Source organism: Leptinotarsa decemlineata, unplaced genomic scaffold, assembly GCF_025532065.1.
Source record: "Leptinotarsa decemlineata unplaced genomic scaffold, Ldec_3_MD MMD2_tig00000505_RagTag_RagTag, whole genome shotgun sequence".
Lineage (NCBI taxonomy): Eukaryota > Metazoa > Arthropoda > Insecta > Coleoptera > Chrysomelidae > Leptinotarsa > Leptinotarsa decemlineata.
Genome location: NW_027412549.1, coordinates 11,410,082 through 11,434,403, shown reverse-complemented (window position 1 = coordinate 11,434,403; position 24,322 = coordinate 11,410,082). Strand labels below are relative to the sequence as shown.

Sequence of the window (24,322 nt, the reverse complement as noted above, 5' to 3'; positions counted from 1 at the left end):
ATAAAAAGTTCGCAAATGAACCTCAGCAACTTTTGATGCTTTGTAAAGCTCAGATCAGACCTTCTTTGGAGTATTGTTCTCATGGACGTAGCTCCACCCTTAAGCATACCCTGAAGCTGCTGGAGACACCGAAGAAAGGTTGGGGATTTGTCTCTCTTCTATAGATACTTTCACAGGAAGTGTTCAAGTGACTTGGCACATTTGATTCCATCAAGAGCTATACATTCAAATGGATTTAATCTCCAGCGATTCAAATCCAATGTGAATCGCTACTATCACACAGGCACCGCTCTTGCAGCGCCTTAAGAATTTTCCTGTAGTGATGTTCCTGATGTTATGTTATTGTGAACAATAACATAACATCGAACACGAAACCACTAAAATCACAAAGTCAGAATCAACAGATAATATCGTATATCTAGATCTACCACACCAATAACCAAATTGAATTTCATTAGTTCGGACTCCCATTGTCTAATATGTTTGTATAATGTGATTCGAAATCTCAGAAAGAATAAAATTGAAAATTAAAATGAATAGTTGAAAATAACAATTATGTCAAGCAAAAAGAAACCCGTAATGAAATCACAATAAATTAAAAGTTGAGCAGGAAATTGAAAATTTAACAATTGAAAAGAACTAAAAATTGAAAGATTGCAAGCGAAGTTACTTCACGATGTTTCGATTGTTAGTACAATCGTCGGGTGATAACAGGCATCACCCGAATTTTTGGTTTTTTATAATTGTATAATTTTTAATTTCTTTGTTCTGGTAAAGAAAAAGTATTTTTAATAAAAAGTAATACATACAAACTTTTTGTTCATTTATTTATTCATTTAGCCCTATTATTTCAAAAAGTCTTTTCAAATCATTTCACTAGGGCTTAGAATGTTTTCATCGTTATATAACCCAGGAATCTCCGAATATTTTATGGTATAATCGCGTGATAGGCGTTTGTAGGTTTCCATCGATTTGTGCGGATTTCCTATTCTTCTTCGACTAATAAAGGATTCGAGGGGATCATTAATAAAAGATGAAATACAATGGGATGGAATTTGCAGAAAGCAACATTATCGACAACATTTCACCTTTCATATTTCACAAAAGTTTGAATAATATAATCAATACATAAACGAATATTTGAGACACAAACTGATTAGGAAAAAGTGATTTCGTGAAATGCATTCTTCACAGCCTTGAAACTGATTTTTCCGGATGAACTTTTTATTTCAGTTTTGTGTCTGAAAGAAACTTCCGTTTTCAGAAAGTTTTAGAGATACACCCAGGGATCATAGTTATCCACCATGAAGTCTGCAAGTAACTGGTTTGTTTCAAATAGACTTCTCCTTAATGAGGCTAAAAATCAAAATCTTATAATTTCCACAAATACGTATTTAACCTCGGGTAAAAGTGTTAAGCTACTGGGGGTTCATATAGACGACAGATTGAACTGGTCATGTCATGTTGACAAACTGGCCAAGAAATTATCAAGTGCAATATTTATGATTCGTAGACTGAAGGATTTCGCCGATATCAGAGCAGTCAAATCTTCGTACTTCGGACTCTTCCATAGTCACATGGTATATGGCATAGTGTTGTGGGGGGATTCTTGTCATTCCAAAAAAATTTTTATATTGCAAAAAAGAGTTATACGTCTAATATCTAATGCCAACTTTAAAGATCATTGTCGCCCACTTTTTATTCATCTCAAAATAATGCCGCTTCCTACAGTTTTTGTATATGAAACATTGATGGAAATTCATAAAAATAAATCAAAATACATTTTACAATCCCAACAACATGAATATCCTACAAGATCAGGAAATCTGATAAGAACTGAGAGATTCAGACTGCGCACCTCACAAAATAATTCATTGAATTTGAAATTCTATAATAAGTTACCATGTCACATAAAACAACTCAGTTTCTACTGTTTCAAGCAAAAACTGAAATCATTTTTTTTTGAATCACTGTTTATATTCTACAGATGAATACATGTTATACAACACAGATAATTCATGTGACTTTGAGTGAATAACAATTGTTCTAATTTTTAACATTAGTTGATTGATTGTTCTCATTATTATGTACACTGTTCTGTTATACAAGCATTGCGATGGTTTTATTTGTATATATGACGTCATATTTATAAATTTTTGTGTTTTGACTTGCTACAAATATTTGTTCAAATATATCACGTAGCCAATAAGCTATTCTATTTTCTATAAGTGAAATTTTATCCCAAAATTTTGTCGTTCATTAGGTTGTGTAACATTCGTGTAATGATATCTATTTTAATTTAGCAATGAAAATTATTATGTTTTTTCTACACTTGAACTTTGGTATCCTTTTTACCACCAAACATTAGAACAGATATTCAATCTGTGTAAAAATTATCACCCCGTGTTTCTATTTGGACAAACCGGTAGGGAAAGTTTATTCTACAAGAACACCGTTCTCTAGTTGGAGGAATTCTAAAAAAGTGTCATTCGCGTGTGTTTAAGTTTTATTCCAAAGCAGTGGGTAGTTATTTTGCTGAATAGTCAAGCGGGCTGAGCTGGTTAAATACGTTCCGTGAAAGAATCTATAAAAACGAGATAACTTCCCAACCATCTTTCGTTATTCCAGGCTATCAAGTTTGTTTGTTCTCCAATCAGGCTGGGGCCGGAGCTCCATATATGAGAGCAATGTTTCAAAAAGGGTCTAATTTGAACTTCACCAAATATTAGAAGTTGCTGAGGCGAATAGCTCTTTTTGGATACAGTCTAGCAGCTTCAAATTATGGTACTGAAATAATACCATATACATAGTACTTTCAGATATATTCTTGAAAATCTACTTCTCTATTTATGAAATTGGAGAATAGAAGTGTTTGTTCGAATACACTTATTCAAGGAACATTTCATTGTGAGTATTTCGCTAAACAGTTTTACATAAACGCAACACGTGTTTCGCTATGCAATAGCTTCTTCAGGCGTGTTTATATGCCTGAAGTATAGAATATGGGTGTAGACACGCCTAAAGAAGCTAATGTATCACGAAACACGTGTTGCGTTTTTGTGCAACTGTTTAGTGAAAATCTGACAATGAAGTGTTTCTTGAATACGTTAAGGGTTTTCATCAATAACTAGCGGCTGATTGTATCACATATCGAACACACTTGTCTTCAACTCCTCATCAGCAACGTTTTGAATAACTTTTAAAGGAAAAACCCATCGTCGCACAAGATTACGGTTTTTTATCTCCAAATTGTTAAGATGACAATTCGTTTGAACATCCATACAGTTGGTTAGTTTCATCCAAGCCATAGACATTTTTGTTTGAATTGAAAAGGGAATATTTTTGGGGATGATGAGTTTTCGGGAAAAAGCTTCTTGGATTTCTACTTCTCGATGTTCACACAAAAATGTCGAAAACTTACGACAAAAAAAAATAAAGCAATCAATTCCAGAATAAACTCTTCACCAAGGTGAGTGGATCAAGCTCAGATGTATATTTTAAATACAAACTGGAAAAAAAATCCTATTCGAAATTAAAACAAGCATAATTCACAACGTAACATATGAAAGAGAATTGATAAAATATCACTTACATAAGAAACTATCATAATACCTAGGTGAACCTCCTGCCTTCAGATGTTTCCCCCATTTTATACCTAACCCTAAATACATGGTGATTGAAACAATAATTGGCAACTGCAACAAAAAAATATATTTTCATCATTAAACTCACACACCGGTTTCTCTGGTGAATTATTATTTTAAAACGGGGTTTCTTTCCGATCTAGTAATAGTTATCATGAATCCAAATCAAATCAAATTAATTTTCATGGTAATATACAATTTGTTGTATGACATAAATAATAATTAGATTTCAATTATTTTGAATGAGTAACTTTCACCAAGGCACTAAAATGCCTGTATTGTGTTTTATTACTCACTCATATAAGACTTCTGCATTTTATGCAAATAATATGACAATACCAAAACAATCTATTATAATATAATTATCAAAAAATATTTTCAACTCATTCAGTACAGATGGTATAGGAACTGATATTCAATGTAGGATTTTTTTTTCAGTATATGTCAATTTTTTTAAGTTTCAGATTATGAATCTCTTGAGGGTATGTTTCAATTTATTAATTTTTTGATTGTTTTCAATGTTACGGAGTAGATGAAAACTCTGTGTATGCCTTTTTTAGAATGGTATTTTAATATTCAAACTCTCGACTGCTCTAGTTCTTACTGTTGTATGAGTTATCTCGGTTGATAACTTTCGAGAACATCCCAAATATACTCGTAGATGATCCGTTGAGGATCATCTATTTTTCTTTCCAATATTTAGAAAACTGAGTTCTGTGCTATTTATAAGCTATTAATGTGGATGTTGAAAATAGTATTGCATGGTATCATACAATTTTTTCAAAGACAAAACACAAGTATTATCAGGAAAATCCTTAAGGCGCTCTAAAAGCGGTGCCTGTACAATAGCTAATAATGGATTCTGCCAAAGACTGATATATTAGAAATACGTTCTTTTTTTTCAAGGATATATCTGGAGTATAAACTTAACGTACGAATAGTCCCATCTTTTGTGTTACATATGACAATTGTTTGTCCCTTCTTATATGTTGGTCAATAACAAGACCCAAATATTTAATGAACACTGTTTTTCTCTGTAATTGAGCATTTACTTTTGTGCAGGTCATTTTGTGCAATTTAAGTTCAATAATATCATCTGAATTGAGTGAAACATTTGTAAATTTTGTTTTGTTCACATTCAGACTCAATAAATTATTATTCAGCCATAGAAGAATTTTTCTCATATCGATTTCAGAAGGTTTATAGACTTCATCCCAGCTTTCACCAGAGAAGATCATGACCGATTCATCAGTATAATACACTATTTGAACGTAAAATTTAATAACCTGCGTTATTGCGTTTATGTAAGCAAGAAAAAGAATCAGGCCAAGTACTGTTCCCTGGGGAATACCTACATTGATTCGTAATGTTGCACTGAGCTTGCTACTGATTTCAACAGTTTGTGTTCGTTCTTTCACACAACTCTGCATCAGTTCAATACGATAACTACACATTTTTCGAGTAGGGTTTTATGCGACACAGTATCGGAAGCTTTCGCCAAGTCCATAAATACCGCAAGACATTTCAAAAACTTGTTTCGTTTATATAATTTTTTACCGGAATATACAGTGCATTTCATTGAGGTCAACTCAAATAATTTGGGATAATGAAATTAATGCATGAATTCTTTATTTTGAAGTGAAATTGACAAATGAAACTTTCAAAATGGCGACTGGGTGCCATCTGGGAACAAAATTAAAAGGAAAGGGGGCTTTGTGACACATCATTTTGGAGCTCCTGACGAATACTTCACAACCCTAGAACATGAAGTCAATATCTTCAACTACTACAAAATGTCGGAACATTTAATGATTTCCTGAAGACAAATACATTAATATTGATATTTCTAGAAATATTCCTTTTTATCTGCCATATGGCAATTCCAACAACCCGATAAGGTTTGTTAAGTTATTTTTTGTTTATGAAAACGACAAAAAATGTCAGTACGACAATGAACATCATTGTTCAGTTAGAATATTCTCATTTAGTTTTCGGTTTTATTAGCAGAAAGGTACCACGTCTACAATCTCTAAAATGATCAATTCTCGTCCAGTGGAAGAAAATATTGAAGCGATGTTTATTTACGGTGCGACGCGTAACTTTCACGAGACCGAAAGGATTTTCAATGAACATTTTCCGAATCGTCCTATCTGTAGAAAATATTTGAAGGAACTTATGTCCAAATTCACAAATACCGGTAGTGTACATAACAAAAAGCCACTAGGCCATCCGTCCATTCCGGAAGAATAGCAAGTGCAAATAATTGGTGAGATGGTAGTAAATCCTGAACAGTCTACTTATTCCGTCGCGAATGTTTGTGAGGTGTCTCCTTCTACTGTGTGGAGACTTTTGAAGAGGAATAGGTATCACCCATAAAAAATTAAAATGGTACACTGATGATGACCCTGTTCGAAGAACAAAATTCTGCGAAATCATGACAGAAACCAATGCAAGGCATCCCATCTATCTCCACAATATATTTTTAGTGACGAATGTATATTTTTTCAAACGGCAATGTTCACAGACAAAAGTGTCGTTATTGGAGTGACACCAACCCTCACGTTTTCCGGGAAACACATACCCAATATCCAGAAATAATGAACGTTTGGGCAGGAATATTGGGAAACCATATTGTAGGACCTCTATTTATTGATTAAAATTCAACAGAGGAACTGTATTTGAATATGCTGGAAACTACTATTGACCCTCTCATCACTGAAATCGTCAAAGCGAATCCTAATGAATTCGGTATGGATATCGTGTTCCAACAAGATGGAGCACCACCACATTACTCCAGACAAGTAAGAAACTATTTGGATACTTCTTTTCCCGGTCGTTGGATTAGCCGTCAAGGTGGCTAGAATGGCCAGTCCGTTCACCAGCCGCCCCGCCGCCATCTTTTACTTCGAAATACTTCAAAATAAAGTATTCATGCATTGATTTCATTATCCCAAATTTCAATTTTTTGACTTGACCCGTTCGAAAAATAAAAGGGAGGGGCATTAAAGAAAATCACTGTATATTTTCTGTTGTACTGCTGAGGATTACTAATTACGTAAAAAAATTATCAAGTGTCACGATAATAACGGAAAATAATCCTGCCACTTTAACATCATCAAGTCTTACCAAAAACGTCCCAAACTAGGTAGGAGTTGCCGAGCCCCATGAAGATACAATTTTCCAGTCGATAACGTGATTCATATGATTCAATGTTGTCGGTGATAGCATCTCACCGGTGAAAATCCTTGATCCAATCTGGTAATGATACGGTACGATGTAATCTTCCCGGCTTAGAAATTGTCTACGCCCTTTTTTGACCCTTGCCAACACTAAAAATTATATTGTCCGCAGAATCGAACCGCCCGAAAAAAGTGTTTTACACCGTGTTATACGATTCCAGCGATGCATTAATAATTATGCAAATGCAGATAGTTACGAAAAAAAGCATTGTTGTGATGCTCGCTTTTAAAATGTGATTGGTTCCGGGCCATAAACAAATATTTACGATGGGTCGATTCACCGGCAGAGACGTACAACAGGGAAATATCAGGTTTTTTTGTTTAATATGAACATTGTAACAGTTTTGCCTGCGTAAAGTTTTATTAAACAATCTCTTTGGAGATTTGAAAACATTCACAGAAATAATTGAATAGAACTGGCCGATACTTGATGAAAATCCATATTAAAACTCATTAATAAAGTTTATTTTATGATTTTCACTATGAAGGGTTTTACAGAAACAGCGACATGTGTTTCGCTATACAATAGCTTTCTCAAACGTATAATAATAAGTATTTTATACTCCAACATATTACCTACTTGTTTGTCTACTTTCTGATGAATGATTCTACCTATAAAGGTAAGGTCATTAACTATATGAATAAATGAAGTTTCAGAAAGTACCATAATTATACTTAACTTTTTTTACCTGTAAATAAACATATTCGAAAATGGTGAATTATTCAGTTCAGTTTGATCGTGCATAAGATATTGAGAGTTTTTGAATTTTTTTATTTTCATGCTCTCCAACAGGTTGAGTTTTAAACCTTTCTTCTGGAAATGTAGGGGCATGAATTCATGATTGAACGCATGTCCTTCTGTGAATAAATGAGTGGCAAATGTGGAATTTATTTTTTCATTCTGGAAACTATTTCTGTATTACTTTATGCGGGCGTAGAACGTTCTTAAAGTTTGACCTATATAAAACATCGGACATGACTCACATGATGATTTATACACTCCCGATTTTTCTGAAACTGAACTTTCATCTCTGTTATTCTTAATGTGCATCTCAAAGTAGTTGGTTTGGAAACAATATTTACGAATATTTCAAATTTTCTGCACGACAAAGGTGTAAATATCGCTTTCAATACCAACAACAACTTAGGCATGAACATTAAGAATAAATAACAAAGATAAAAGTTCAGTTTCCGAAAAATCGAGAGTGTATAAATATCATGTGTGGGTCATGTCCAATGTTTTATAGGTATAGGTCAAACTGGAAGAACGTTCAAATCTCGCATAAAGGAAAACAGAAATAGTTCCCAGAATGGAAAGATAAATTCCACATATGATACTCATTTAATCACACAGGGACATGTGTTCAACCGTGAATTCAAGCCCCTCCACATTTCCAGAAGCAAGGTTAAAAACTCAACCTGTTGGAGAGTATGGTGGTATGATGAACGATCAAACTTAACTGAATAATTCGCATTTATTGAATCTGTTTGTTTACAGGATAGAAACGTTATGTATAATCACGGTAATTTTGGAAATGTAATTAATTCATATAGTAAATGAATTTATACCTGACCTTCTCAGGTAATATAATATCATTTAATTGGAATGATTTCTAATGAACAAAGTGACTGTATGTGTTTCGCGAAGTAATAGCTTCTTCAAGCGTTACTTATACTGAACTACAATTAAAAATAAAACTTTAAAACTATATAATGAATTACAGTGAATTTTGATAATTGAATGACTGAAGTATTTAGTCTTCGACTATCTACGAAATTATAAGATAACTCATGTAGAATTGATAACATCCTCATTTCTATTGAAGGTTGAAACTATTTCTCAAGTTTAATTATGATTGGTTTTGAACTACAATTACAAATAAACCTTCTGGACTATATTGAATTACTATAGATTTTTAGATGAAGTATTTAGTGATGGATTATCAACAGAATTACAAGATAACTCTATAGTACAATTCCATAATAGTAGGCATTAAATTCTCAGAAATATTATTGCATTAAAACGAAAACATTGTTGTTGAGGTTGTGATTCTATATATTTGATCATAATTTTTCCTCATCTGTTCAGTAAAATTTCCTTACGTCACTGTAAGGGACAGATTAAGGCAAAAAAGTCAGTCATTTCTCAGAATTTTGTGTCTACTATATAGTACAATAAAGTTGATGATCCGGCTTTTAGAAATTTCAGGAAGGTTGAGAAAATAATTTCTAACTGTAATTATATTGGACTTGAATGTATTTTCAAACTTCTTATTTTTGTCGTATTCATTTATTTATTCATTGAATTCATAATAAAAACATTAGAAATTCACAGAAGTATCTAGTGAATACCTTATATTTGAAAGAAAACATTTTTTTAAAAACTGGAGAGACGAACATAAACCGTCAAGAAATCATAAAATAGAATTCTGTTTACTTGTGATGCACTGTTTCAAGCCTTTGGTGTAGTAATGAATATTACTGGAGTTTTTCCAAACCGTTGTTCAAGAGGAAGATCAAACTCAGTTTGAATTTCCTCTTGAAGATGATCACTTGGTGATCGAAACACGTGTCGAGGTGTTAAAATACTGATTTGGTGTTAGGAATAAGTTCCAGTAATATTTAGAATTTTGTTTGTTTACTCAAAGCCTCGTGTCAGAAATAAAGAAGATCTGTTGATCTTGTTGCCAATGATATTGACGTATCAGTCAAAAATGTTGAAATAATTTAAATTATTGGATGAGGTTTCTAAATGGAATTCCTAACAGAAAATTGACAATCTTTACAAGGTACCGATCAATTCTATTTCAGGTATTTATGCAATGTCAGTGCTTCAAAATTTAATCTTTTTTTGAAATATACAAACACCATTAGACGCGTATAAAATAGCCATCCTTTTGAAAGGGAAAAACATATAATTTGCATAAGTACCTAACTGAGGAATGCTATTCCAGCAATCTGGTGATACTGAAGCTAGAAAGTGACTTGAAAAATACTTCTCTCTCCTTCGAGAACTTCAAAACTCTTCCCGGCGCCACATTACAAATTCCAGGGGAAATACACTCATTTTCACTTTCCGAGTGCATGTTTTCATTCTTGTTATTCGTTAGAAACTAACTACGGTACTGTACGAACTACATTGAAATTATCAAGTTCAGTGGCGTCTCAGTGGGCACCACAGTACTGAAATATGACACTGACTTTTTTGTTATTTTTTTATTTCTTTACACCAAATACAACTGGAAGATTCATATCAGGACTGCGAGCTGGTCAAATCCAATCCAGCAATTAGGGTAGGTGATGTCAAGATGCTGACAAGCAAGAACACTGAAATTACTTGAGCCCCGTCGTGCATAAACCACATATTACCTCTCACAAGTTCTTCTTTTGACAGAATGGGTAAATGATCCCGCAAAAATTCCTTGTAGGATTCACCTGTTGATTTTGCTAATAGAAAAAATGGGCCAATTAAGTAGTCACTAATCATTCCTACCCAAACGATCCGCGAAAATTGTTGCTGAAAAAGACTTTCTCTAATAACGTGGGGATTTTTGTTGGCCCAAAAATGATCATTGTGAAAGTTCATAATAGCATCTCGTGAAAAATTTGCTTCGTCCGTAAATAAAATAGTTGCTCAAAATTTATCATTGGGTAAAATGGTATGAATCAACCACCTACAAAATATTAATCTTGGGTAAAAATCCCGAGGCAGTAGAGCATTTATGTCATATGGGTATTGGAGGTTTCTTTTTAGAACTGTCCATATGGTTTTTGGGCTGAATTCCAACTGCAGTGAAATCTTCCTGGTACTATTTGAATGATCTCCTATCGCATCAAGTATACTTTTATCTATTTCAGGTGTTGTTACAGTTTCTAGTCTTCCACCACCTTCATTTTTTTCAAAACTCCTAGTTTCACACAATCTTGCATTTAGCGTTCTAACTGTTTTAGCACATGGTTGAATATAATATGAGAAAGCAATAGAGAGCAATTCTGTTGTAAGTAGCCATTACTGCCAACAAAAGAATTTGACTACATCCAAATAACCAACTGAGAACTCGGCTTCAATGGCTCAGTCCTTCAACGTTCCACTTGGTCAAAGCTGAACCGAATATGGACAGGTAGGTAAATGTACCTACTCCCTACACCGATGGAGCCTCAACGACAGTTCACATAGCGATTGTGGATCACCGAGACAAACGATCAAACCCTGCTTATGGCGGAAACCTACAGGACTTCGTAGAATGCTCTCTAGACGCAATTGAATGGCTGTGCAATTTGGACATCAATGTATAATTTGTCAGAGGATCTGTGATATTACATGTGTTATGTCTTTTTACATTTTTATTTTTACTAATAGTTTCTTTTTATCGTATTGTAAAGAATCGATACGCTAAATAAATAAATACGCACATGTAATTACTTTGTTTAGATATCTGTCTTGATGAATTATCCGTGCTTTTTCCGCATTTCCTAATTTTCTAATTCACAAATAAAGTCAGCCATTTCAGCGTTACGAAAATTATTCATGATGGAATCACTGCTAATTGACAATTCTGACTTTCACTGATATGACAAAACTACCATTGTCAGCTGGTCTCCAAAGCAGGTGTTCATGATATGCAAAGTGGCTTCGAATTTTTTCTCGAAAACGAAGCTAGATATGAAGACATAAGCGACGGAAAAATTGTATTTTTAGTTGTTTAATCTGAAAAAATAAAAAACTATAACAAAAAGTCGGTGGCGTACTTGTTTTCCCAATATTGTTAGCTGTGGTGCCCAATAAGACTTCACTGAACCTCATAATTTCAATCTATTTAGGGCTAAATAAGCGTTTTATTACTTTTAATAACTGTAGCAAATTCCAACCAAATCTGTTAACATAATTTTATTGCAATGATCATTGATTTGAATTATTGTTCATCTGCCTGTATGGTCTGGATCTAGGATGAAGTCATTCAAAAGTTGCGATGTAGACTGCGCAGACTAATCCGAAGAAAAATAACAGTGTAATATTATCAAATCATAGTTTTTCAATTCCAATTGATCGGCAGTTCGGTGGAGAGGAAACTCTTTATTTTACTTTTCCAAACATCGATAAGTTCGTACCTAGCTTTATAGACCACTTTCCCATCCTCACGTTGTATATTTCCTGGTTGCTTCTGAAATTTTAGAGAGCCTTGAAAGGGGCATGTTCTTTCTTATTTCCTCCGTACAGAGTTGCCACTAACACTATTTTCGTCTTTTCCTGTTTGAATATAGTGTGAACATGGTATCGCAGCTGCTCATCGCATGTAAGGACAAAATATTTTCAGCAGCTGTCCTGTTCAAAATAACGTTAGGGTGGAAGGTTTGAGTTTTCTCTCTTCCAGATTTTAGGATATACATGTTAGATGCATTGACCCACCAATAGCACAAGGAGTTCGAAACCTCCACTAACAACTGTCACAGAACTACATTCCATAACCAGTGCAAGTGCGACGGTGACGATGGGTCTGTCAGGCATCACATATCCGGCTTCTTGAAACTTGACTTTGCCAGAATTAATTCCTGGACACCCTGGAGATTCTTGTCAATAGAGAACAACATAGCAGCTTGTTTCTTTCACATTTTTTTTGCTTAAGTTCTCTATACGTTTCGTGCTCTCCTGCGACTACAGGTATGCGTCAAATAAAATGTATGAAGGTACAAATGTAAAGCGGATTCGGGTTCGTCATTGGGACGATTCTATAACGGTTTAAAGTAGTTGTCCGACTGCTTATTAAGCTTGGACTGGCGCAAAATTTTCCAAGTCTCAACTGTGCGAGTACTTTTGACTGTTCTAGGACCGTTCTGATGGTTAATCCGAATAAGGCCATAATAGAACGTCTCACCTATCACGTGACCTCTCATTCTTACTCGCACCAGTTCGATTTATAAGTTTTTCGTTAGATGGCCAAGTCAGTTTAAATAATGGACTGCTGTTGAAGTTGAGGAGGATGATCATTTTCAATCTTTCTAGGAAGTGACCAATTTTGAACATAAACATGAGTTTTCTGATTTTTTCCAGGCCAGTTATCAATATCATTCGATTGCCTCAATGATGAAAACAAAGAATGTGTTTTTGAAAAGTCATAAATCTCTTCCTCACAATATTCTAATATGAATTGTTGAATTGTTGAAGTTTTATTTTTATTTTCGTTTTTTTCAAATAACTTTCGAAATACTGAACTTAATTAAACGAAACTTGGTAATATGAGGTTTTTGAGGTGTCGAATTCGAACCTGATGTTCTTATTGCTCTTACTCGTAGGGGGCGCCACCTACACGTCTTTTTCTTTTTTAAAGATTCATAACTTTTTTGGGCGTACTTCTAGCACATTTTTCAGTAAAAATATCGATTCCTCTATCATATCTACGTAAATAAGCTACCCCTGTTACTAGTCACTGTAAGCAACCGTTTTCTAAATATTTGGACTTGAAAACTTCAAGTCGATTATTTGATAATATAATCGATGCATGTTGAAGTTATTACGAATATTTCTCATTTTTCACAAGAATGCTTTGGAAATAAATTTGACGTTTGCGAGTAGTTTTGGTTATTACATATTTTGTGACAGTTAGACGTTTTGTTGAAATTTCCGTAAGTAGAAGTAGAAAACAGTTATTTTGAAAAAATGGATTATTCAAACAATAATGCTCATTTAGCCGATATGCATTTCGTTTATGGCCTTGCGGATGGCAATGCGCGCGAAGCAAGATGTATTTACCAGGAGCGATTTCCTAATCGAGTACTACCTTCAGCTCCAACATTTGCTAGTCTCCACCGTCGTTTGGCGGAAACAGGTAGCTTTAAGAGGGCAGCTGATATTATTGGAAGACCACGAGCAGTCCGAACCCCAGAATTGGAAGAAGCTGTTTTGAACGCTCTCGAGGAGAATTCAGAAACAAGCACAAGAGTAATTGCTGAAGCTGTCAATTCTACTCAGTTCACAGTTTGAAGAATTATCCACGATCAACAGTTTTATCCATACCATATTCAAAGGGTACAAGCTCTTTTGCCACGAGACTTTCCCCAACGCATTACTATGTGTCAATGGTTTTTGAGAAAATTGGGTGGAAATCCTCAATATTTAAGATATGTACTCCCGAAATGCTATCACAAACTTTCATAACATCCATGTTTGGGCTCTTGAAAATCCGCACGCAGTTAGTGAAAGGCATTATCAGTATCAATTTTCTGTAAATGTATGGGCGGCAATCATTGATAATTACTTGATAGGTCCTTTCTTTCTTCCGCTCCCCCTGAATGGCGCAACTTACAGACACTTTTTAGAAAATGAATTGCCGAGACTACTTCAGAATGTACCATTAAAAATTCGTATCCGCATGTGGTTTATGCATGATGGGGCTCCGGCCCATTTTAGCGTTGTAGCCAGGGAATTCCTTAACACAGTCTATCCAAATCGATGGATCGGTAGGGGTGTAGAAGAACCTAACCAGGCGTGGGCACCAAGGTCCCCAGATCTAAACCCGATAGATTTTTATTTTTGGGGACATTTGAAGTCACTAGTTTATAAGACTTCAGTAGTGAACGAGGAAGATCTAAGAAACCGAATAGTAGATGCCTGTGAAACAATAAGAAACACCAATAATTTTTGAGTGGGTACGAGATTCAATGACTAGACGACTGACAGCCTGTATCTTCGCTGAAGGTGGACACTTCCAACAATTTATTTGAATACAATTTAGTTTCGTTTATTTTAGTTTATTCTACATATTCAAAATTTCCTGAAATGAAATGTTGACATTTCTTGCAAATTTTATTAAAACAAATACTGATTATGCACCCTTGATAAAAAAATAACTATTTCGCTTAAGGATGTCATAAAGGAACGTACCCAACAGTAATGACCTCTTCAAACGAGTAAAACGTCAAATTCATTTCCAAAGCATTCTTATGAAAAATGAAAAATATTCGTAATAACTTCAACATGCATCGATTATCAAATAATCGACTTGAAGTTTTCAAGTCCAAATATCTAGAAAACGGTTGCTTACAGCGACTAGTAACAGGGGTAGCTTATTTACGTAGATATGATAGAGGAATCTATATTTTTACTGAAAAATGTGCTAGAAGTACGCCCAAAAAAGTTATGAATCTTTAAAAAAGAAAAAGACGTGTAGGTGGCGCCCCCTACGAGTAAGAGCAATAAGAACATCAGGTTCGAATTCGACACCTCAAAAACCTCATATTACCAAGTTTCGTTTAATTAAGTTCGGTATTTCAAAAGTTATTTGAAAAAAACGAAAATAAAAATAAAACTTCAACATCCTGTATCTTGGAAACGAAGCGTTTCCGGACATTCATTTATTTGGACAATTCATATTAAAATATTGTGAGGAATCACCTCCTGAAGTTTGTCAAAGTACTTTTGAATCACCCTGTATAAAAATATCACACGTTCTTATCGTTTTCAGAAATAACAATTCAATTTTACTAACCAATAATAAAAAACAATTCTCAAAACTATTATGTCTTTCCACTGAGACATTTGGGACGGAACCAGACCTGTTCATTAACCCACATATATATTTAATCAACTTTTTTTTGTACAGTACATCCGAGATCCGTTTATTTGAAGTGTTATTCTCCGATGTTTTGTCTGAAGGTGTGAAGGTGAGTCAGTGACATTATTATCGGGAATAAAAAAATCATTCAGTTACGTTTATACAGTGCTTTTCTTTATTGTCCCCCTTTTCATTTTTTGAACGAGTCAATCAACTCAAAAAATTGAAATTTGGGATAATGAAATTTATGCATGAATACTTTATTTTAAAGTGAAATTGACATATGACTACTGGGCGCCAGCTAGAAAGAAAATTAAATGGAAAGGGGGGTCTTGTGACATATATTTTTGAAGCTCCTGACAAATGGTTCACAACCCTAGAATATAATGTCAATATCTTTAACTACTACAAAATGTCGGAAATAATTGCCTGAATACATTGACATTTGACTATACATAATATGAGGTAATGAGCTTGAGGTCAGTTCAGAAAATGCTCGAAATGGTTGCCTTGAACTCCTTGACATGTGAACAGCCTATCCGATATTTCACGCCAGACATTTTCGAACACAGTAACGTCAATATCTCTACAAATATTTATTATTTTCTGCCGTATATCCAGTATTGAAGCAGTTTCAATTTCCTACACCTTCTGCTTCAAATAGTCCCATAAAAAGAGTCCAAAGGTGTCAAATCTGGCGAGCGGGCTAGCCATTCTGTAGGACCTCGACGGACAATTAAACGACCGGGAAAAGTAGTATCCAAATAGTTGCTTACTTGTCTGGAGTAATGTGGTGGTGCTCCATCTTGTTGCAATACAATATCCATATCGAATCCATTAGGATTCGCTTTGACGATTTCAGTGATGAGAGGGTCAACAGTAGTTTCCAGCATATTCAAATACAGTTCTCCTGTTGAATTTTGATCAATAACTAGAGGTCCTACAATATGGTTTCCCAATATTACTGCCCAAACGTTAATTTTTTCTGGGTATTGGGTATGTGTTTCCCGGAAAACGTGAGGGTTGGTGTCACTCCAATAACGGCAATTTTGTCTGTGAACATTGCCGTTAAAAAAAATGTACATTTGTCACAAAAACAAATATTATTGAGATAGGTAGGATACCTTGCAATGGTTTCCGTCATGATTTCGCAGAATTCTAATCTTCGATCAGGGTCATCTTCAGTTAATTGGTGTATCATTTTAATTTTGTATGGATGATACCTATTCCACACAGTAGAAGGAGACATCTCACAAACATTCGCGACGGAATAAGTAGACTGTTTATTTACTACCATCTCACCAATTATTTGTACTTGTTCTTCTTCCGGAATGGACGGATGACCTGGGGGCTTTTTGTTATGTACACTACCGGTAGTTATGAATTTGGATTCAAGTTCCCTCAAATATTTTCTACAAATAGGACGATTCGGAAAACGTTCATTGAGAATCCTTTCGGTCTCGTGAAAGTTACGCGTCGTACTGTAAATAAAAATCGCTTCAATTTTTTCTTCCAATGGACGAGAATACACCATTTTAGATATTGTTGACGTGGTACCTTTATACTAGTAAAACCGAAAACTAAATGAGATAATTCCAACTGAACAATGATATTCATTGTCGTACTGACATTTTTTGTTGTTTTTATAAACAAAAAATAACTCAACAAACCTTATCATGAATATTACTGGAGTTTTTTCCCAACACCAAATCGTTATTTTTACACCTCGACACGTGTTTCGATCACCAAGTGATCGTCTTCAAGAGGAAGATAAAACTAATAACTACTGAAAACTAAAGCTACTTTTACTAATCAGGTACATCATACAGGTAGGTAATCAGTAATACCACCTATACAAGTGTACCACCCTAAATTAATTTTACAATTGGCCTTTCTATTATTTACAATATGTCCTTATGTATGTTTAAATGTTACAGCTATATATAGAACAATTTTCAGCTATATAAAATTAGTTTCACAATATTGCCTATCTAAATATATTTACAATGGGTCTTTTTGTAGTAATCAGTAAACCCAGCAATATTATTTCAACAAGCTATATAGTATGCTATTTGGTATTGGTCCGTTGTCGTTATTCATAATATTATTATGTTTACTTATTTCCACACTCTCATAGGCATCTAGTTGCCTGTTGTTATTAACTTGTCTAACTAATCTTAAAGAACTGAAGTCTATGGAATGGTTTTGTTGCAAAATATGATGGGCGACTGCTGATTTTTCAAATCTTCCATATTTTAAGTGTGCTATGTGTTCCTCATATCTCACTTTAATAGATCTTTTTGTCTGTCCATAATATTTTGCATAGCAGTCCTTACATTCAATTTCGTAAATTCCAGACTTTTCCGAATTCTCGACTTTGTCTTTTGGACTTCCCAAAAGGTTCTGCAGTGTATGACTTGTTTTAAAAACCACTTTCATACCTAGTTCCTTGAAAATCTTTCCAAAGTTCTTCGTATATTGGTGGTATGGAACTGAGATGTATTTATCTTGGTTTTTGTCCTTTCTGAAAGTCGAGATTTCGTTCATTCTTAACCTGAACTTCTTTTTCCTAATTATGTCATCTACAATACCTCTCGGGAAACCGTTAGTAGCTGCTATTTCCTGTATTGTACGTTTTTCTTTTGTGAATGATAGGTTCACAAAAGAAAAAATAATTTTTAAGGTGGAGTGTAGGGGCACAAATTAGCAGTTTCTCCAGCCGTATCAGTATTTTCGAAAATTGAATACCGTATATGTATACACCACAGGCGTTACCGACACTGTGTGTAACATGAATTCCGCCAGCCGACTGTAGTTAAATCTGATTGGCCAGCGTAAGGAGGCTTGCTTGTTTTATCCAATAGATGCAAATGTGCGTTGTAATCATACTTTGATCACGCATCTATCTTTGTTTGGTTACTTTGTAGGATGGATTTAGTTTAACTGAAATCATTATATAATATCAATTGCAAAACCTCATTTCATTATTTTTTCATTGAAGAAGAATAGGAACTTTTTCTGATAGAAACCAGTAGGTGTTTACATTTTTTATGAATTATTTGCTATTGAGAGAGGAAAAAATAAAAAAGTTCAGTGACGTACTAGTTTCAACAATTTCATGATTATTTCTCGAAGCTTGTTGGTCCAGGCTAGACTTATCTTTACAAAACATAAGTGTCGAATTCTCCTTGAAATGAGTTTGACAATTATCGCTACTAATAATAATGATAATGTTCATTCGCCAATTATAGATGAAGGGAAAGTTCCTTGTACGCAATATGATCCTACATATATGATAGATCAACAAATATTCTTAATACAATAAAAAAATTCTATAAAATACTATTTTCTACGAGCGCATCGTCTATTATCTGATAAATCCGTGGTCCCAGGTATGATGTATTTCTATGAACAACAGAATAATTTTTTCATAATGGAAAGTATTTTTAGGGAAGTCTTTTTGGGAAAAAGCTTTTGTTTTTGGGCTCTCTATTTCTCCATCAGTTAAAGGAAAATGCGAAAAATTTTCAAAAAAAGGAGTAAAAGATATGATCTAGATATCTAAAAAATTCGTAAAGAGTTTTTATTGTAGTTATTTTCTTTCATCCTTTAGAAGTTTCCCATATTTTTGATTAATGATGGAGAAGTAGAAAGCCACGAAGTTTTCTATTCTAGAGGATTATTTCTGTTTTTTGTTTGGTATAAAGAGAATGGTTGGGTTTAACTGAATATTCTTTTTCGAATATTATTGTCTCATGTTGAGTATCTACCTGTGTGTTTCTGAAAACACTGTCACTCGAGCATTTTTGTCCTTCGTCAATTATTATTTCAATATTCACTTTTGATTACACCATTCAACAATATTTAACTTGTCTCCAGCCTATTATCCCATTCAACAACTGAGATTGAACAAGTGCAAGGTGTAAGATATTCAATTGAGTCACTTTCAGAAATCATTTTTAATATTAGGTTTTACCTCATCAAGCAATCTACTGGAGTGTTATGTAAATAGTAGATATATGTATATAATATATGTTGAAAAAAAATAATTATCAGTTTATTTTCGTGGAATCAATTATTGAGTACATACTTTTCATTGAAGAAGATTTCCATGTTATGAAGTAATTTTTCTGGAGTAAATTAGAACTTTTTTTATCCTACACTTGGATAAAATTGTCCATAACGATTTTTTTCGGACTATAGAAAGGTCCAAATACAAGTATTTTTTCTCTTAGGAGAAATATAATTATCCGATAATGAGGAATATATTCAATCATCTGATATTTCATATATAATCTTCAAGAATGAGAAACAGTGAAGTATTCTGAAAGATGTATTCGGTAATTTATGGAAATTGTGAATACGATTTATAATATTTTACAACATATTCATTTGAATTTTTCCAAAACATCATGCCTCAGTAACAAGTTTCCATAATTTGGGTGGAATTTGAAGTAGATATTCTTTAGATATCAATGAAATTTTTCAAATGGCAATAAATTGTTTTCTCAGTGCAGTATTCATATCTAAAAAAATTTCTTCTACACATAATTTAAGTTATTCCCACGTAGATCCAAATTACACAATGTATCAACTATACTGACCCTCCGACTTCTCGACTATTTGAATAACTCTTGAAGAGTTCATTCGTTGTTCCGCAAATACCATTGTTGTCCAGTTTTTCTGAAAGTATAGGGTGATCACTGTATCAATAGCTCCAGAAAGATCAATGAAGATGCACAGTGTTCGAACCTTTTGTATGAGAAATCATACGGTAAACAGCAGAACCCCTATGAATAACAACCCTTAAAGGTCGAAAATGTTGAGAGCAAAGAATTAATGAGGTCTTATCTTTCAACATATGATCCAGTGAAAATCGATCATCCGGCTACTCGGTTCGATAAGACCGTTTCATCTGACGGTCGATTGAATGCGTGGAACAAACCACTCATGCCAACCCAACCGGCTATACCGTCCCGATGAAGTTGGGTTATTTTAAATAACTGTCAATGTTACCTCAATTTCAAAAGAATTTTTTTTCAAGGTTTCTGAACGATTACCGTCACGCCGTCACTTTTGTGTTTTCATGTACTTCATTTGTATCAGTTTCATAAACTACCGGAGTTGACTTAACGCATGTATTGAACAATTATATCAAAAATTTCATTTTCTAGATGGCGGTCAACTGTCGAACTCGAGGCCATTTTTGAGCTTCATTTCCTGTAGTATAAGTCAATAAATAAATTGGAAAACAAAATTGAATTGAATGACATATGTCAATATAAAACGTCGGAATCTATTGAATAAAGCAGATAAAGCATCGTACAAAATGATTACAGAATATGATTTACACGGAGAAGACGAAGGAGTTGTGCAAGTTCCCAATTTTGAACAAGAATTCTCGAGCGCCAAAACATTTTTGCAAACTGCGAGTGCACATACCGGAGATAATTTATATGATCATCTAACAGACGTGTTGAATAAGATTCTCGCCGAGAGACCCGAAAATGTTATTGATTTCTTTGAAGAATATAGCAGAAAAGTCAAGGAAAGGCGATTCACACCGATGACCGATCACTTGGAAGATATTTATGTATCTCCAGGAAGATTGAGTTTAGCCAATAAAATATTACCGATGATGAAACCCCTCCCGCCAAGGGAACCGTCAACTGTGGATCCTGAAGATTTGGAAATTGCTGATATCTCAAAAAGTAATATGCTGGAACTCCTTTATTATTTTGAACATTGTGGAATTGGTTTGCCGCGACTAGAAATGTTTTTTATTATGTTATCCATAAGGAATTTGATTCACAGTGAATCTATCGCATTTATCAGATTTTGGGGTAAAATCTTTGGTACTCTCAAAGATTACCTCATTGTAGAATGTGATCTCAAGGAAGAAGAGTACATTAAAAGAAATGAGTCATACCAAGAAAAAAAGGAAGAGATTCTAGAACAGACCCAAGAGGATGTTACTGAGGACAATCGTATAACCGAAGCTTTGAATGAGATAGCAAGGCAACAACAGTTAACTGGCGAGGGAACGACAAGCAAATATCCACGACCTCTGCCACCTTTACCGTTGGTACAATTTGAAGAGCCTCCCGAACCACCTTCAGAACCATCTGGTGTTGGAGTAAATAAGAAGGTATACTATGTTTGTAACGGTATTGGAGAACCATGGATACAGTTGCCAGATTGTACACCCAAGCAAATTCGCATTGCGCGACAAATTCAAAAATCATTCACCGGAAATTTAGATGAATCCATATGTTCCTATCCATATTTTCCAGGGAAAGAAAAAGAGTACTTGAGAGCTCAAATTGCCAGAATATCTGCAGGTACTCAGATATCTCCCATGGGATACTACACTTTCGGTACTGCAGAACTAGGGGAAGGAGAGGAAGAAGAAGAACCGGAAGAAGCCGCAGAAGGAGAAAGTAAGACCAACTATAAGCCAAATCCCAAGTATGAACCACCGCCACTCAAAGATCTTCTAGATGGATCCATGTCATTCTGGGTTCATCATACACTTTATATTTTGCCACAAGGTAGAACTTCGTGGTGGAATCCCAGCCCAACGCCTGAAGTAAATGAAGAGGAGATGGAGGAAGAACTCGGAGAAGAAGAAGAACAAGATAAAACGAAAGTTGAACGGGTTGAACCAGAAACAGGACCTCCACTATTAACTCCTTTGTCTGAAGATGCCTCCCTAGAAGCGGTACCGGCCTGGAGTGTGAGATCTTCATCTAATATAATCGATAACTTTGCAATTGCGATTGTCAGAAGCAACCTATGGCCAGGAGCTTACTGCTTCTCGACTCAAGGGAAAATATTTCAAAATGTTTATTTAGGTTTTGGCCACAAATACATGGAACATAATTTTTCCCCATTACCGTTACCTGATGTACAACAGGAATATCCTATAGGTCCAGAAGTTTTGGAAGTAATTGATCCTACGGGGGCTGAAGAAGAACGGTGGCGTATAGATCATTTACCCAAACCCAAACCTGTCATACCTGTAGGTGAGGAAGCTGAACCGGAAGAACCTGAAGAAGAGGAAGAGGAAGAAGAAGATGACTAAACTGAAGTCTTTGCTTTTTTAAGTATTACCTAAAAAATGTTCATATTTTTATATAAAAAATATTTGTTCATAAATGTATAATTGTTTAAATTGATATACTTCAATGATTATCGTTATTACATATAAATCAATACACACATATACGTTAGTCGGAAAATTGAAAAATTATTTTTGAAATAAATGTATGAATTTTTGTGTAGTTCCTTGATAATTGAAATAAATGGTAAGAAGTGAGCAAGCCTCAAAAATAGTAATGGGTACCCTAGATTTTCAAGCAAATATTTTCACAAACTATGATTATTGTTAACAAAAATTCCAACTAAATAAATTGAACAGTATACTATATTTTTTACAGCAATAAATACATTACAATTACAAATGCACATATCATGTACAGACAGCAATCAGTTACAATTCTATTGAATAGATTGATTCATGACAATAATTATTATTTCACCAGATATAATTAATATATTACGTATTTGAAAGGTGCTCGCGAGTTTTGTGATAACTCACTGAGTCTTAGAGTCCAAAAATCTACTTTTGAATTGTCTGTTTCAGGAAAGATGCTCTTTGTTGTCTTCATCCTATGGATTTCACCAACGTTTGCTGATTATCATTGTGAAGTCTACAGACACACCTTTGAATGCTTCAATGTGACGCAGGATGAATTCTTGGACGAAATATTCAGGAATGAAAGATATATCAAAAATAAAGTCACCTCCATACATATATTTCACGCAAATTACTCCACAATTGAAGAATTTCCTTGCCCTCCACCACTACGGAAAATCCATGTCACTATCAAAACTATAGGTTTGGTGGAAACTAATATTGAAAACATCAATGGCAACGCTTTTGTTGAATGGAAAATCCTGGAAAATATGAACCTGAGTAGAAATCAAATTTCTGATATATCATTCGTGAAAAATTTGCCATGATCAGTTAGCAGTCTCGATTTGCGTTATAATGATGTAACTGTCGTGGAATTACTTATACACCTCTCAATCCAAACTTTCAAACAACCAATATTAATGGCATACTTTGTTGGATGTTTTGATATCGAATCAAATAATGTTTTTGATCAGAGGAAAATGTTTGAATTTTCAATCTTGAATGGTTCAATGTTGTTTCTGTACTCTTGGAATACATTTCTCAAAAATTGAAAAACTTCAATATTTCAACAGAATAACACTTCCTTTGTTAACCGATCATTGATCGCATAGTAGTTCTGATTCAGCAAATATTACGGGGTGGAAATTGTTGTTTGGTTGTTCCTCAATTCTACCCGAAGATACTACCACTAAAAGGTTGCATTGAGTTGTTGGAGAAATCATTTTTCAATAATAAAACTTGTATTTTTTAAAAATTAAGGTACTCGTCCAGTATGCTCATAACATATGTAACGAATCATGAATCAATAGACTCATTATTTTATAACCAGATTGCGTTTGAATGAAGTCCACAAAACCCTGTAAATTCATTTCAAAATGTACCTTTCAAGCGATTTTTCCAGGGTACCCTCATCTAATCTATCAGCCACCGCAAGATTTCATTTTCATTGATCCATTGAAAAGATCTTGAAAATAAGTAATTTTTGTGCTTTCTACTCCTATGCAATGTCCCCCCCCCGTTCATTTTTTGAAGGAGTCGACTCAAAAAATTGAAATTTGATATAATGAAATGACTGGATGAATACTTCATTTTGAAGTGAAAGTATTTCTCTATATTAGATTTGGCAAGTGGTTTCCATCAAATAGAGATGGCCCCGGAAGATATTCAAAAAACAGCCTTCAATGTCGAGAA

General features: G+C 34.2%; 1 protein-coding gene and 1 non-coding gene across 2 annotated transcripts in view; both read left to right on the top strand.

Annotated features, from left to right (window-relative positions):
* Nucleotides 1-23,959, top strand: part of LOC111508636 (uncharacterized) — a 73,659-nt gene extending 49,700 nt beyond the window's left edge. Inside the window, exon 2 of the transcript XR_012465166.1 lies at nt 23,078-23,959. This is a non-coding gene — a transcript (uncharacterized protein). The remainder of the gene's footprint in view (nt 1-23,077) is intronic.
* Rsph4a (Radial spoke head protein 4a) lies at nt 20,667-22,715 on the top strand. The gene has a single exon (XM_023164205.2). It carries the CDS (start codon nt 20,699-20,701, stop codon nt 22,514-22,516), a length of 1,818 nt encoding a protein of 605 aa, XP_023019973.2. The 5' UTR covers nt 20,667-20,698; the 3' UTR covers nt 22,517-22,715.
* Nucleotides 23,960-24,322: the final 363 nt, after the last annotated feature.